We start from the raw sequence: 15,534 nt of genomic DNA on the forward strand, positions 1-15,534 counted from the left end.
TTTGCCAATCACCATCACCATCATAATACAGTAACCCCAAATGCCATTGTGTGACAACCTAGTCTTTATAGCCTCACCGCCTACGGACTTGTTTCCCATTCGCCCTAGCCCTCAGGCTACTAAACCCATTCCCCTTGTTCTTACCTCTGAATATCCCTAGATTTTCACTCTCTTGATAGTTCAACTGGTGTTGAATTTTCCACCGTTAATTCAATTCTTCTTCTGGATGCGGGGGAAACTAAGCCACACCAACGCAACCACGGCGATAAGGGCGAGGACGATGGGCTGCAAGACTCTAACACCCTTGCTGTTCGCGATCGCACCAATTGCAAAGGGAAATACCGTTCCGCCCGTCCCTCCCATAGCCATCGCAAACCCGATCGCTGAAACATGAAGCTTGGCGGGCAGCAATTTTGCCGTGAGCATGACGGCGCCAGGAAACAGGGGGCCTAGGAAGAAGCCCAGGAAGGCGACGGCAACGGCCGAGACGATGAACTGGGGGACGAGCCAGAAGAGGAGCTCGAGGCCAATGGAGATGGCGAGGTAGATGCTAATGCACAGTCGCTCGCCGAAGCGCTCAGTCACGAATCCGAGGACTGCTCGACCTAATGTCATGCCGGCCCAGAAGCCAGAGGCGGAAGCACCAGAGGCTAGTCTCGTCGCCTTTCGCACCCGCAACATGAATGTGACAACCCAGCCGCCAAGACCAACTATGCAGCTTATAAGAAGTCGGTCAACGACGGATCAGTGGGGGTTCAAACCTTCGACGCCCATGTAGGCAAAGAAAAACAGCGCGCAGAGCCATGTCACTTTAGACTTAAGCGCTTCTCGAGTCCCAGCGCCCAAGACTTCGGGGCCTAACTCGTGCTCTGCCCGGTATGCTGCGCCAGTCTTATGCCAAAAGGTTACCGTAAGACCTATCCATTCGACAACCGAGATGCCAATCTACTAATATGAGCTTTGACCAGTCCAGATAATTTAGACGGCTCTTCTTACCATAACATAATAGTAGGTATACCACGGCAACTCAGCAGAAACTACCATTGAAGTAGCAATAAGAGGCGCAAAGAGAGCACCTAGGGAGTAGCACGAGTGTAAGAATCCCTGAATTGTATTGGCCTTATCCATGGCTCCGATCCACGCGCAGAAGCAAGCATCGGTCAGCCCGTTACCAAAGCCACTAATCATATTGCAGACAACGAGGACGGGATACGGGGGATGTAATGCCAGGGCGACGAAGGTGATAATATGGCAGATAGGTGCCATAATGGCCACGCCTCGCTGGCCAAACTTCATATGGATCCAGGCATTAGTGAAGGCGGCGATAGAATAGCCTGCGAAGGGGGTCAAGAAGATAAGTGAGATGATAGTATAGCTAATGTCATAATATGCTTCAAGCTATGACGAGTCAGGGCGAGGAGAATATCAGGTCTAGGATGAGTCGAACGCACAGAGGGAATCAAGGCCTATTTGGAGCATAGGGTTAGTTGGAACCATCCAGAAAACGGTTTCGCGGACTAGACGTACGCCAACGGCGCTATCGTTCATTCCAGCAATGATGGAAGAAAGAAACGTGAAAACGAGTTTGCCGACGTTCCCCTTTGGATAGTTCCATCTCTCCGTTCGCGACTGAGCATTAGGAGGAGGGACATCGTCGGAAGGGATCACAGCAGGTGGCTCCTCTATACCGCTCGTCCTACCATCCTCGGCGTGGCGAGACGTTGGAGGGAGGCTGGCGAGCTCGAGTGGCTCCGTCTGGGTCTGGATTACTGCGGTTGACATTGTTGGCTCTCAGCGAAGAGTGTCACCAACGGCAGATTATGGGACTGACGATGATGGTGGAAGGGAGGAAATTGCGGGACACGGTCCCCGAGTCACCGTATTTGTAATTGAACCTTGTGACTTCACGTGTAACCGGTTAACCGGCGATGAACCGGATGTCTACATCCCTATGGCACTGAAAGTGGTTTTTGCGCATTGTCATTAGCTCAGCACCCCCTACTTTTTACCTGACCAATTTTCATTACGAAGTGGCTTTTTGATTGGCTGGCTTCGTTGCATCCCATCATTTTCCCTTACACGAGTCTAGGCTAACTTTGACATAGCAACTGAAGAGCAGGCATGCAAGCTCGTCGCAGATGCCATGGACGCTGCTAAAGCCAGCGTAGAGCGGCGGCTGTAATGTTTGATGTGTAATTGTGAGGCAAATCGGCGGGAAATCACGCTACTCTCTCAACACTTATGTCTCAAGAAAGCAAGGTATCAAAGGAAGGTGCCGTGCAAAGGTGTGCCGCATGCTGTCGCGTGCATCAGGGTACGCCGACGAGAGGGCTTAGTCCAGCGATACACGGAGAGCGTGCGCAGAATAGTTTCCGTCCATCTAGTTCAAATACACGACGCTCGGTCAACAGCAATAGAGATGAAATCTCCCACGATGCTGTGATATGTAGTGGCTATGACCAGAACAGACGCCACCCGGCCTTCACGCACAACGTCGTAGACAGTGCTACCCCCACATCCCACATGAAAGTTGGTAACCAGGATAGGCCGCGATTTTCTACTATAATATACAGAAACACGGATGCAATCCTTGAGAGAATGTAGCCAATGCTGAGCGCATTTAGAGTGGCGGCGTCAAGCCCCGCTTGATTGGCAGCCGCAACAGCGCTGGAATTATCGTAGATGTCATGCCCTGCAGAGAACACTTCAATGAAATGCGGGACTAGGCAGATTAGAAAGACAACCGGAACCTTGGAGGGAAATACGGTTAGTTGATAACACACTCAGATTATCATTGAAGCGGAAGATCGTACTGTAAAGAACGAACCGTTTCCGTGGAGGTCGAGCCAGATAGCAGGCATGAGTGTAGACCCATGGAACCCATCTTCGCTGGTCTTGTAATATTTTAGAGTTATGAATGACACGAGACCTAGCTGATTCGGAATCGCTCCGTTCACGGACACCAGAGCTCATCACACAGGTCTCTATATATAACTTTCAGGACTCAGTCTTTAAGAACCATGCTGTCATCAATTGCTCCCAAGCTGGCTAGGTCGGATAAGCAATCCCCGGTGGCGCTGTCTTTCACTTCCTTGCTCCACCAGTTCGGCGCTTAGTCCCGATCCAATTCGTCCATTGCCATTTGCAACCTGGATCACCGTCAGCTTCGCGGACTCTCGGGGTGTTCGAGTACCCCGAAACGATGCGAACTCCCGCCCCCAAAAAGCGTGACCATGCGCCGAGTGGCTGTGGGCATGAACTAAAGCGGCACACGCTGAAACGGTATGGGCCAGCAGGTCTTGCAATTGCCATTCAATCTCCTGGCTGACCGTAGTCTACGCAGTTCAAGATAGCAGTGTGATCGCCCATCCCACCTCCAACCTCAACCTCTTCAAGATTGTTGAACTTGAAGTCACGGATCTCAATTCAATATAATCCAACTTTGTTCTTCATCTAATGGACTGAACTCCATCTCAATCGCTTTAATATTGATAACTGATTGAAACATGTGCGGATGTGTATTTCCCCGTAGCGGCCGGCAGACCGCTCATATCCCCGCGGGCTGCTTTCAGGACTTGCTGATCTAGAGCAAAGGGAGTGGCAGAGGTGTTGTTGAAAGAAATCAGAAGCCGCCGCAGAGCTTGCCTGAGGGGTCAAAACCTCCGCGACCAGTCACCGAAAGTGGAAGGACATGCAGGTCCTCGGTTCTGAAGGAAAATATGGATCATCGTGCACGATGTTGAGATCGGCTTTGCAGGGAAAAGCGGCTCGCACTCGCCCAAGGTCTTACGCTGCACCGTTAAAGCCACGAGCGAAAGCGCAGTCTAGTGGCATATTGACTCCATACCCGCTGATGAGCCACCAACGGCTTCGTGAGGTGAGGAGTTTTAAAGAAGGAAGACACCTGGCTGAAAAACATCCCAAAGTGGTGATGGTTTAGGGCAGCGTCGTCAACTTCGCAAGCCGCGTCCGCTGCATCTCCGTCTTTGCTACCTTGTTTACACCAATAGTTGCATTGGTGCATTCAGTACGCAGTAATTTAGTCCAGGAAACGCTTCTCCGCAGTCCGGGCGAGTCTCCGTGCATCGAGCACTGGCCCGAGGAGCATGTGGCGCAGAATAATATGATCCTTTTTTGCGAAGACATACTGTTTTAGAAATGAGTTCCAAATACCTTGCTACAATCCCGACCATGGGACAATACAGGAGAACAATACGCCGGTGGCGTGGTGACACGAGGTGCAGTGGCAGCATCCCATCTCGAAGGGGACTCGATGCCACGGCGACCGTGGACCTGCCCCTGCAAAGGCATTGTGCCCAATTTGGACTTTGTTGCTGCAATTGTTGGTTCGAAAACCCTCCAACTGGCTTAGACAAACCCCGTCGAGTTGCTGCTGCCCACATACATACACGTCTGGCGGAGAGTTGCGCCGTTTATCCGTTCCTGGCATCCGAAGGTCGCGCGACGTATTGACGCAAACGCCAGGGGGAGGTGGCATGTGGGGGATGCACCCTCTAGACGAGATATCAAAAGCGGGCGTATGCATGTGTGCATTGGCAAAGGGGTCGTGAAAAGCCCTCGAGCTATTATTATTCACTTCCGCCTTGCTATGGGGCAATACCAAGACACCGATGTCTCCAGTCCGTCCTGTGGTGTATGTGTTGGTGCTCTCAACAGCTCCTCCATATGTATCGCATTCTGGTCCCAAAATCGACACAACGCACATGATACTGCGACTTACAACAGTTAAGCCTTTCCCAAGAAACCGCTCCTCAAGATCGGAATGTCTACCCCCAGAACTTCTCCTGTCAGGGCATCCCTCACAAAAACCAGCCGATCAAGAGACTCGTTTCCGTAGTAGGTCCAGCCGCCCGCCACCCAGTAGAGACACTCATCCATGCTGACACCCGCACCGGGCAGCTCTGTGGCCGTGTTGGTTACCAGATCCCAGTCAATGCGCCACTCCTCCCGCAGGACCTTCTTCTCGTATCCGTTACCTTGCTTGGTAGTGGAGCTCGTAGTGATATCGAGTGGGTAGATTCGGGCTACGGTAGGTAGCATGTCGAGCGTTTTACCAATATTTCTGTAGAAGATTTCGCGGTACGACGCCATCATGTCCGTCCCGTTGTGTTCGAGTCCCGCAAGGATCGTCGAATTCACGTCTTGGCTGATGGTGACGGTGATCGCCGCGTCTGACTTTCTCGGGTTGTCAACGAAGGTTCCCGTGTACGCTAATCCTTGATCTCGTGCGGCTTCGTCGATGGCCGGGACTAGTGTCTCGAGCACGGCGTTGTAGATAAAGTTGGCCGCCTTCGGAGACCCAGCTGTGAGCAATACAATGGCGACTCCGTACTCATCAATGACGGCAACCTGGGACCTGTACCCTTGCGCAGCACCACCCTTGGCATAAAGGTCGATGGTGTGGGGGTGCCTGGGTGTCAGAGTCTGCGTGCGATAGATCTCCCATGGCATGCCGACAAGTGCATAGGGAGACCCGGTGGAGGAACTAGGCTTGAGCCATGCAAGAACATCGGTCTCACTGTCGAGGATGGAACGATCAAGGATGCCGTGAAAGAATACCGACAAGTCGGACAAGGTTGAGACAAGCCCAGCGCCACTAGTTATCAACAAGCAACGTGAGAACTTGGAAGCTGTAGGGCAAAGGAGACAGATTGTGTGAACTTACGCAGAATAGTAGCTGTAGGTGTTGCCCCAGAAGTTCTCAACAGGAGGGACGACGGCTCTCGCGTCGCTGCCAGGACTTTCTAGTGTACTGGACATCGCTAAGCGCTCCGTGACAAACTCTTTGACGAGCTGGGTATAATTCTTGCCCGTGGCTTCCTGGATGGCATGAATGAAGATGTGAAAAGAAATAGTGGAGTAGAATGGGCGGCTTGCGGGTTTTGCGACGGGATAAGTGTCCAGCAAGGCTTCGAAAAGTTCTGTGAGAACACCAAGTTAGATGTGAGCTCTCGCAGCTTGTGGCGATGATCAAGATGGGGGAAGGAATATACGTTGTTCAGAACAGGGCTCGTTTAAACCAATGACACCGCACGGCTCATAGTCATCATCGTCCAGCTGCGGAAAACCGAGGGACTCGTAGTATTCCTTGAGAAAGTAGAACTCAAAGCCCCCATCTATGTCACATCAATATCGAATATTTTGTTCGTATAGGCACAGGAGGAAGAAAAACGTACAGTATTGTGGTATGCCTGCGAGCCCACTGGCTAGGTGCCGCAAGGTAATGGTGTCCCAATCAATGACACTCGAATTGTTCTTCAACACCGGGATGTACTTGGTGATAGGGTCATCGAGAGAGAGACCGCTCCTGAGCAAGATATAGTCCGAAATCACCTTGGATACCGAGCCTATGAGATACTGTGAGTCTCGAGTCACTTCCTTGGTACCGTTCACGGTGTTCGGCGCCAGGTAGTGGTACTCCCACACGGGAACCGCCTTGTCTGGCTGGTCCCAAGAGATGATACCGACCGAAAAGGACGTGTCATCGACTGGCCAACCCGCCTCAATCTCTCTAGAGGTGGCTAGCTGGAGGGCTTTGTTAAGCTCAGACGAGGCAAGAGCAAAGGCAGGATGGGACGCGATATCTGTAGGCCGCGGAACGATTGGCCCTGGAGGCCGGCAGTCGAAGGAGGCGAGCGCAAGGCCTGGCAATGTTGCTGCGATGAGGGTTTTTGGCAACATCATAATGTGGCTAGGAATACTGTGCAGGCTTACTTTGCCAATGATGGTGTCTTCGAGGTTAGATAAGTGCTTGTCGATAATGTCCAACGAGTGTGCTGTTACTGAAGCTCACGGGTGAGAGCTTTGTATAAATACTTACCTAGACTATGAACTGTCTCTATCCAAGACTAGCGAACAGTATTGCCTCTACACCTTGTTTCACCAGGGCCCATAAGCTACCTCTTGACTACCGACATCGCTGTAGCATGTCCTTTCGTCCCGGCCGTGCTGAGCCAGGAACGCGATACGACAGGAGCAAGGCCTTCGAGTCCTCTCGTCGGATTCGTGCAAGGTCCACCACCTGGTCGCCGTGTGGAGTGGTTCACCACGCCCGAGCAATATGGGCTCGTCAGGCGTCTACGTACTTGCTGGCTCACGTACAGCTTGCAGCTAGGCCACATTGCGTTGCGTAGCCTCACAAAAACGCAGGGCGGGCTTAGCTTTGATATTTTCGTAGCGTAAAGCGCCAGGATAATTCAACCCGGTGCATGGATTGTTGCCAGCACTTTCGGTATTGATGTGGCAAATAATTCGTCATTTCCGAATCCGATCGGATTCTCACTTTCGGTATTGGCGTGCGAAGATATTCGTCATTTCCGATCGCATTCTTCCAGCTGCCAAGGCCGCCGTATTTCGCAATACCGGGGTCCCAGTGAGGCTGTGTGGGCAGCACGCCTACGGCTGAGGAGAGACTATTATCTTTCACGCAGCCGCCCCCCTGTGGGGACCGCCAATGCCTTGAGGAATAGAACTGGAGTTGAGCAGAGGATAGAGGGCAGTAGGCATTAACGTTGGCGTTGAAATCCGGGTCTAAGCTCGCCGTCTCATTGTGCCATTTGATTGTGTGTTTTTGCACCTCTTCATGGATCAGATTAATAGAGCCAATCAAGATAACTAGCTGGCCATATCTCATTGCTCCTATCGATTATTCCAAATGGGACAATATAGACACCGATTCGGAGCCGGCGCGGTCGTCCCAGCGGGCGGAATCAGCTCCGCAGCCCACGAATGCCGGTCACAATTGCATACATCGGTTTCGACGGGACGTAGACCGATGCGGGGCATGTGGAAGTTATTGTCCGCTACGAGGTTGGAAAATGCAGGTTTCCGTTTTGGTCTGCTATTACAATACCTGGAGATCATCCGATGTTCTTGCAGCCAGTGCCTCTTATCCCGCGTTGATCTGAGTCCCGTTGGTTCAGCTCCGCGCGTTTGCCCACCTGTGCGTCTTCCATCTCCTCCGGTTGCCTCATTTACCACGCGATTTTGACGCCGAACAAGAGCTTTATGTCTACGATGGCTTCGTTCGATTCTTGCCTTGGTACTCCCATCTAACGCTGTCCCGGCTCTCTGACACCGCCTTCAATCCCGACCGCTCTTCAACACCGGATCTAACCGACTAACACCCCTTTCGAAGACGAAGAAAACCGCGATTTCATGAGCAATACTTTGGCGTCATTTCTGTGGCTGGACACTCTCCGAACGAAGCGGTCACTCGCGCTTCGCTGGCTTTCGGAGACGACATCTAAAAGGTGAACAACTGCAGGCGCTGGCGCAATGGACTTATCCCTTAATCCGCTACATCCACTACGTCCGTTTCACGTCACGACTGCTTCAAATGGATCCATTCCAGTGACAGGCTTCGTCGATTAGGGTCTATATATTCCGCTGCCTCCGCCAGTGGATCTCTTGGAGTGGATTGCAACCATGACCAGCAGAGTTGTCTTTCTCAGCACATTGGTTTTATCTCTTGACACCTCGCTAAGCAGTGCTGTGACTGTCAAAATAGCAGTAGCAAATCGAACTCTCACCATCGTCTTCCAGCCTTGTTGAAGCGTCCGTGTGGTGCAGAAATGCTGTTACTACTGTGACTGTGAGCTCTGCGATGGTTCCATCGCGACGCATTAATCCCGCCTTGCACTCCTCCAACTTTGCGACACTGCCATCCACCTATCGTCTGCTGTGTGACTCGGAATATTAGGCCGTCCTTCTGCTGGGTAAGCTGCTGGTTGAAGCCGGAGCCGCTCGTTCACTTCATGTATTCGAACGTGGATTTTCGTCTTTTGAGTCTGGCGCGCGGGTCGGTATCTGGGCAAGGAACGCGCGGCACCCATAATGGTACAGACGGACGAGAGGGTGGAGCGCACGGGCAAAAAAGCGCTGGTTTCGCCGGCCTGACCGACTCTTGGCAATGGGAAGACAGTAGAACGTCCAGGCCGAGAATCTTGGCCATCCCTCCCTCCCGCTAGCAGCCCGTGTCAGCGCCAAACAAGCTCATCAAGTTGCGCGCAAACCACGCCGGCCACTCCGCGTACTGCCGCAGCTCCAGCGGCAGGTTCGCGTAAATGTTCCCAACCCAGACGCAGATCATGACGTTGCGGGAGTCGTGGTGGTGCAGCGTCGCCGTCACAGGTCGCCGCTTCTCGTCGCTACCCTCGACACGCCCAGCCATGATACAGTCCAGCACCAGCATGTGCATGATGACAAGCCGCGAGACGTGGTTACCCGGGTTTACGAACGAGGCATACTCGTCGGCCGTGAGGTGGCCAAGCTTCTCGTAGAGGAAGGTGTGCTGCCGGTAGCCTGACGTTGTTAGCGGAGACCTCGAAGACCACGTGTGACCACAAGACATACTCTCGGCCAAGTCGCCGCCCACAGACGAGGCAATCCGCCGCATCAGAGCTAGGTACTCAACCTCGGCGACGCTCTGGAACAGTCGCCCCAACTGCTCGAGGCTCGCGCAGAAGCCGTCCGCCAGACCCTGATCGTGGAAGCGGTGCGCCTCCGGTGTCACGAGCTCAACGGCGCGCTCGACGTACCACTCGCGCTCAAACGTCTGAAACACCGAGGACCGAAACTCCTCCCCGATCATCGGCCCCACGAGGAAGCCTGCCATGTCAGCCTAGAACAATCAGGGACGGGACAAGACTTACACCCTCGCGTCATGGTGAGAAAGTCGTACAGCCCGTCGGGCATGTGCGCCGCCTGATAGGTCAGCACCAGGATGGCCGCAAACGCGGCGACGGTATCGGACGCCGAATGCTGCCCGCGCGTGAGGAACTCGTTGAGGCGCTTGATGGCGACGACGCGGTGCTGCAGCGCGTTCTGGACGTATCTCCTTGGCGTCAGCAGGCTGAGGTGCGATGCCCCGAGGCCGACCATCGCGTGCGCCAGAAAGTCGTACTGCTGGGTCAGGACGCAGGACTCAAACATAGCGGCGGCAGGCTCACATCGTGTGACATTTGCGACACAAGCTGCCAGACGGACCACCCGCCGATGGGCAGCGACGGGTACGCGCAGACGAGAAAGTGCTGGAAGAAGCGCAGGTCCGCCATGCTAAAGGAGCCGGGCGCTGGCAGCGCTCTGGTCAGGGCCGGACGTGTCCCTGTCGTCACTGCTACAACATCGCAGCCCGCCCTCGAATATCCGCACCTCAGGCCGAGACGCCGGCACGGCCCGCACTCCGGGATCACCTCGTCACACTTTACCTTACGTTGTTTGCAGTTGGGGCACCCGGCACGCGACTTGGTGTGACCCTTGCGGGGGATCGGGCGCCGGCGGGTCGTGGCCGGTGCCGGTGGCGTTGATCTCGGGGCAGACAAGATTGAGCCCGACGTTGTGTACGGTGAGACTTCTTCGCTGGACATTTTGCAGACGAATGTGGCCGGGTGGTGAGAGACGAGGCGGAAACAGGGCTGATGTATTCGTCGTAGTCGGACCTGTTACGCCGTCTGACGCGCGCCACCGGCAATGCAGATGCGCCTTGGCCCAGAGTGCGTAATCAACCAACTATTTCTAACCGTTAGACCAGTTGGACACTCCAACTGTGGGTCCAACTCACTGAGATCTGGCTCCCTATGCTTGGCAACTAACTAGTTTAATTGTCCGGTTGATTGGGTTTGGATTTAACTACTTCCAACTTGTTCCAGCGCCCAGGGGCCGCGACGTACCTCAAACCCTGCTCGCTCCCAGTTCCATTTTCGTACCGTCCGTCGGCTAATAGTCGCCGTTGGGGGCCACCAATTTGAGCCAAAGAGCCACATCCGGCATTAGAAGCAGATCCCAAACCTAAATGCATCACCAAAGATGATATTATAATCACACCAAGAGTTTACATTGCCAGTTTAGTGGAAGAAAACTTAATGAAAGGCTTACGGTATTCAAAGCAAGGGATCATCTTACCCCACATAGGAGACTCTGGGCTACCCTGGAAAGCTTTATCGTAACTCGCACTACTAACACCGCTTTTAAATCCACATACTGAAACCTAGTAAGGGCTTACGCAGACTAGCTCGCTTCATAAGCAAGGGATGGCTAATACTATCCAACCGGGTGTGGGTTGGTGATCAAATGTCAAGTAACACGCGAAGCCGCCTACCGGATTTCCGCAAGGACCATGCTTAAGGGGTTAGACGGAGCAGAACTAAGAAGCGACGGGACGTTGCCGAGTGCTATCAGTATTACTTGCCGTGAAATCAGCTTCCAGCAGGTCTTATATATCTTATGGTCTGCCAATCAAATTAAATTACTCGTACCTAACGTGTCCAATATAAGGAATATCTGACCTCTCTCCAATACGTTTTCTTCATTGCCTAGGTCATAGAGCCAAGGATAGAGGCAAAAGTTCCCATAGTATGTTCCCATACTCCTGCTCTAGCATCGGCTGGCCGAAGCTTATTCAGCGTCGCACTATTGTCCATTCTGCTAGCTTTCCAGTCAACGCAATAGCTCCCACTGCCAATAGCGCCATCAGATCCAACCAGTACTTGGGAGTTGTCGGTGCATCCCAGCGCGGCCCTGCCACCGTGTCCATTATTACTCTTGGAAGGTAGGCTCCCTGACAATGAAATAAACATCATCCGGTCGCCAGCTTCGTCGTAAGACTGAGCGAAGAGTGACAGCATAGGATAAATGGCCCATCGTATGAGCTTGCGCACGATCCACGGAAGAGGGCCAGTCGTGACGTTGGTCGTCAGGACCAAGCCCGGGTAGACGTGGACGAAGCTTACCCTCGGCTGTCGCTCGGCGTACTCTTCCATGCAAAATGTGTTCATGTAGGAGCAATGGGATAAGGAGGCGACGTTGCCGTAATTTTCGCGGAGACCTAAGTCGTTGAGGTTGAGGCCGTACTCGAACCTCTTTGGACCGAGCACGGATACGACGCGAGGACAGGGAGCCTGCTCAAGGAGCGGAAGGAGGCTATGGATGAAGCGCATGCGACCGTAGTAGCGCAGCGACATGAGTCTGTCTATGCCCTCTGCGGTTTCTGATGCGAGACACGATAAGTCCTACTTCAATACACGCGGAAGGGAATTGTGATTCGGCTTACCTACTCTGCCCGACATGGTCGGAATATCCGGCGTCATGTATAGCAGGTCCACCTTGGACTCTGTCTGTCCTATGTGAGAACATACCCTATCGACGTCCTTGAGAAGGACAATGTCTTGCTGGATAAACTCAAAAGTCGAGGACGGCGAGAGCTCTCGGCACGTCGCGAGAGTTGTCGCTGCTGACGCGGCGTTCCTGCCGACGATGTAAGCAGTGGCGCCGATAGCCCATCTTGCGAAGCCCTTGACGGCAGCCTCGCCGATGCCCGAGGTGCCGCCGACGAACACCGCGACGAAGCCTTGGCTCTTTGGCGTGAAGGCGGTGAGCGCGGCTCGCATCGTAGATAGCTTCACCATTCTATATGGATGCTACGCATGTAATACGGACAGGGGGCTTTCCTTTATGCTATGTGCGTGTCGACGTGTTAGAGCTGAGTGATAACAAGCAGATGCCAGATTGAGGTGGCTGTTCTGGCAACTGCTAAGGTTGGAGTGAATAGTAGCAGTTCTAGGATAGGGTTATATTTCTTGCCATGCTTGGTCACGGGAAGCAGCGCCTGGCGGGGTAATCTATCCGATCGGTTTGCAGCGGAGGAGGAAAGGGGAGCCCCACCTAGCGCCTCGACGTAAATATCCTTGTCTCAGGTGGACGGTATCCCTGCCAAATTTTCTACGAGCTAATCAGAATCTGTTTATGTTGAGCTGAAACCTTGTTATATCCACACTTGTGATAAGATGCTGGATCGGTTTAATATCAGCCCGGTAAGGTAGGTAACCAGGAAAGCAATCTAAATATTTATGTCAGCCCCCTCTCTCACCTGGCCACCCTTGAATCCCAAGCTCGGGTGGCAAGTCACCTCGTTTCTTCTATTATTAGCAATATTTCACTGCCCAATCCATTACTCTGAGAGTAGTTGGAGGGTAAATACATAAAAAAAGCAAGGATTAAAATAAAACATGGGCAATGTAGGAAGTAGGAGAACTCTGATCCTAACGAGAGCGTCAAATCTTAGAAACAATATCTAAAAAGCTATAGGTCGTGGAGCATTCTCAAGCGTGATAAGGAAAGAGAGCCCGCGTAAACGAGCGAGAAATCGTCGTCTCTAATAACTTCAAAGAAAACAAGCCCTGGTTCTCTGTCAATATTCTCGCTACCCCACGGTCCGCCAAATTAGTGACGGGCGCTAACTAGCTAGACAGCCAACCCGCCAACCACAGCCATATCCACGGATCGTCAGTCCTCTGCCAGTACCTCCCTCAACTCTTTGTACGTCGGCGCTAGCTCTCGCAGCAGCGACGCCGCCCGGGCATTCTCGCCAAACACGAGCGGAAGTTGTAGGGCTCCCACCAGCCGGGCCTGTCTGGCCACGATGCTGGCCGCCCTGCCCTTGCCGATGCGCGCCAGGCAGGTCGCCGCGTCGGCCAGCCTGCGCGCCCCGACCCTCACGGCGAAGTCAACGAGCAACGAGCGGATGCCCTGCACCAGCATGTCGGGGGACTCGACTATCTGCGCCAGCCTCTCGGCCGCCTCGCCGTTGCCGTACGACCCCGGCGGCATGTTATACTCGCCTTCCATAGACAGCCAGCGGCGCGCGTTATCGAGCGACCTGCGTATCACATCCTCCTCCGAGAGGCCGCGCTCGACATGCCGGAAGCCAGTGCGCATCATATACGGCTTGCCGTAGCCGATCTTGTCGGCCTGCCACGCAGCCATGAAGTCAGTGACGGGGAGCGTGGCGTACGGGTGCCCGTGGGGGTCGTGCATCTCAACCTCGCCGTCGTCGGTAATGCGCAGCACGACAACGTAGTGATCGGCACCGATGGCGCCCTTCATCTCGGGCTGAAATCGCAGGAGGCCCATTTCGACGGGGCCGACGAACACAGGTCGGCCCTTGGCCAGCTCTGCCTTGAGGCGGGCGAGGGCGGTGTCCGCGTCGGTGCCGATTTCGAGGGTCGACTCCCAGCCGGCAGCCTTGAGAGCCGCGTCGAAGCTTGAGGCTGGGTCCCAGCCGTAGGGGTCAAAGAATATGAGGTCACCACCTATGATCTGCATGCCAAAGGGGCTTGAGGTGGCGAACTCGATGACAGCAGGCGACGGGCTGTCCTTACCCAGCATCATAGCTAAGGAGTTGGCGTAGCAGTAAGGGACAGAGCCGACGTAGCTAAGGTGCTCGGCCATTGTGAATTTCATATCAGGGCTTACTCGATTATATCGAATCGTTCCCAGTGAACAAGTGCAAGTCGACAATTTACGAGTGAAGGCAAACAGCTCCTTTATAAGTACTCCATATTCGGACTTCGGACTGCTTTGTCTTTCCGACGGAATTTTACGCTGGAGATTCAAGCGAATGATATTTTTTGGCTCTCCCGAAATCAGCCTCCAGTCAGTCTCAAAGGATCCCGCCCATTCACGGTGACGAATAGCAAAATTTCCCTAAAGCGGGGTTGAACCGGCCAGCTGATGAGGTGCGTCACGACGTAGCGACTAGCTCTCGACACCACACCACGATCTTGAACAGGCCAATAGAGTCCCACCAAGGCACAGCTTCCGGACGAGTTTCGCCCAAGAGTCCCAGAAATAGTTCGTCTTGCCTCGCGTTGCTTTGGGAGATAAACACTTTTCTGGCAAGACGCCAGGGAGAGGCGGCCAAAGAGAGATGTGTCTGGAGAGTGTTCCTTTACAATAAAGCCCAATCCTAACCCGCTCTTGATACTCTGCTACTTCATGGCGTCACTCTCTCCTCACCTGTCATCAATCTTGAAGAGCTTTGCTTTTGTCATGCCTGGGGGAGTATAAACGACGAATTCCATATGCCAACTCTTTGAACAGCAAAGTTCTAGGTGGAGGGCTTGCCACAAAGTATATCGCCCAACCGCTCCTGTCAGTCACCCAGGTAGATAGGTATCTCGATCGTTTCTAGGCCACGTCGGTCTGGATCGTAATGTACGGCTATCAGCTATGTCTAGTTCGATGTGTGAAGTGTGATATGCCTGAACCATTAGAATAGATCTCGACGTCTAAAAGTGCTATTCGCTTACCAGCCGATCTACTCCTGTAGTTTGTTCTTGACCCTCGGGAGTGGTGGATCGCGCTTGGCCTGGCTGTTGCTGGTCCAACCTCGGAGTCGAAGGCCCGATGCCATGACTGGCTCGTCTTTGCCGCGGCCGAACAAAGCGCTCAAGCAGAAAATCCTCTATTGCTGTTAGATATATAATCCAGAAATTGACAAGAAACCACTCACCGACGATAAGGAAAACTGCATCCAGAAGCCAGGCAGCCCACACGGCCACAGCCAAGACCTGGCCAAATCCCCAATCATTGTCTTCATACTCATCTTGTACATATTTGCGCATGCCGTCTCTGCTCGCCTGAAGTCTCATATAGAAATCGGTAATGACAAAACTGGCCCTAGCTCTGAAAATGACGGATGCGCATAGGGCAACAATGAACCTAGGGTTAAGACGG

At 53.4% G+C, this 15,534-nt stretch overlaps 4 protein-coding genes across 4 annotated transcripts; all 4 read right to left on the reverse strand.

Annotated features, from left to right (window-relative positions):
* Positions 1-210: 210 nt before the first annotated feature.
* NCS57_01286300 (MFS domain-containing protein) lies at positions 211-1,782 on the reverse strand (the record flags this gene model as incomplete). Its single annotated transcript, XM_053062521.1, has 5 exons — positions 211-710; positions 762-945; positions 997-1,398; positions 1,452-1,466; positions 1,528-1,782. The coding sequence occupies 5 exons, from the start codon at positions 1,780-1,782 to the stop codon at positions 211-213; spliced, it is 1,356 nt and encodes a 451-aa protein (XP_052907416.1).
* A 2,964-nt stretch (positions 1,783-4,746) lies between these two features.
* NCS57_01286400 (putative beta-lactamase family) lies at positions 4,747-6,705 on the reverse strand (the record flags this gene model as incomplete). Its single annotated transcript, XM_053062522.1, has 4 exons — positions 4,747-5,617; positions 5,687-5,942; positions 6,015-6,137; positions 6,198-6,705. The coding sequence occupies 4 exons, from the start codon at positions 6,703-6,705 to the stop codon at positions 4,747-4,749; spliced, it is 1,758 nt and encodes a 585-aa protein (XP_052907417.1).
* Positions 6,706-8,986: 2,281 nt separating this feature from the next.
* NCS57_01286500 (C6 transcription factor) lies at positions 8,987-10,076 on the reverse strand (the record flags this gene model as incomplete). The annotated part of the gene is made up of 4 exons (XM_053062523.1): positions 8,987-9,324; positions 9,376-9,630; positions 9,675-9,924; positions 9,972-10,076. The coding sequence occupies 4 exons, from the start codon at positions 10,074-10,076 to the stop codon at positions 8,987-8,989; spliced, it is 948 nt and encodes a 315-aa protein (XP_052907418.1).
* Positions 10,077-11,333: 1,257 nt separating this feature from the next.
* On the reverse strand, positions 11,334-12,425 carry NCS57_01286600 (putative short-chain type dehydrogenase/reductase VdlC; the record flags this gene model as incomplete). Its single annotated transcript, XM_053062524.1, has 2 exons — positions 11,334-12,007; positions 12,071-12,425. The coding sequence occupies 2 exons, from the start codon at positions 12,423-12,425 to the stop codon at positions 11,334-11,336; spliced, it is 1,029 nt and encodes a 342-aa protein (XP_052907419.1).
* Between the last annotated feature and the right edge of the window lie 3,109 nt (positions 12,426-15,534).

The sequence above is a fragment of the Fusarium keratoplasticum genome, chromosome 11 (genome assembly GCF_025433545.1).
Source record: "Fusarium keratoplasticum isolate Fu6.1 chromosome 11, whole genome shotgun sequence".
Classification (NCBI taxonomy): domain Eukaryota; kingdom Fungi; phylum Ascomycota; class Sordariomycetes; order Hypocreales; family Nectriaceae; genus Fusarium; species Fusarium keratoplasticum.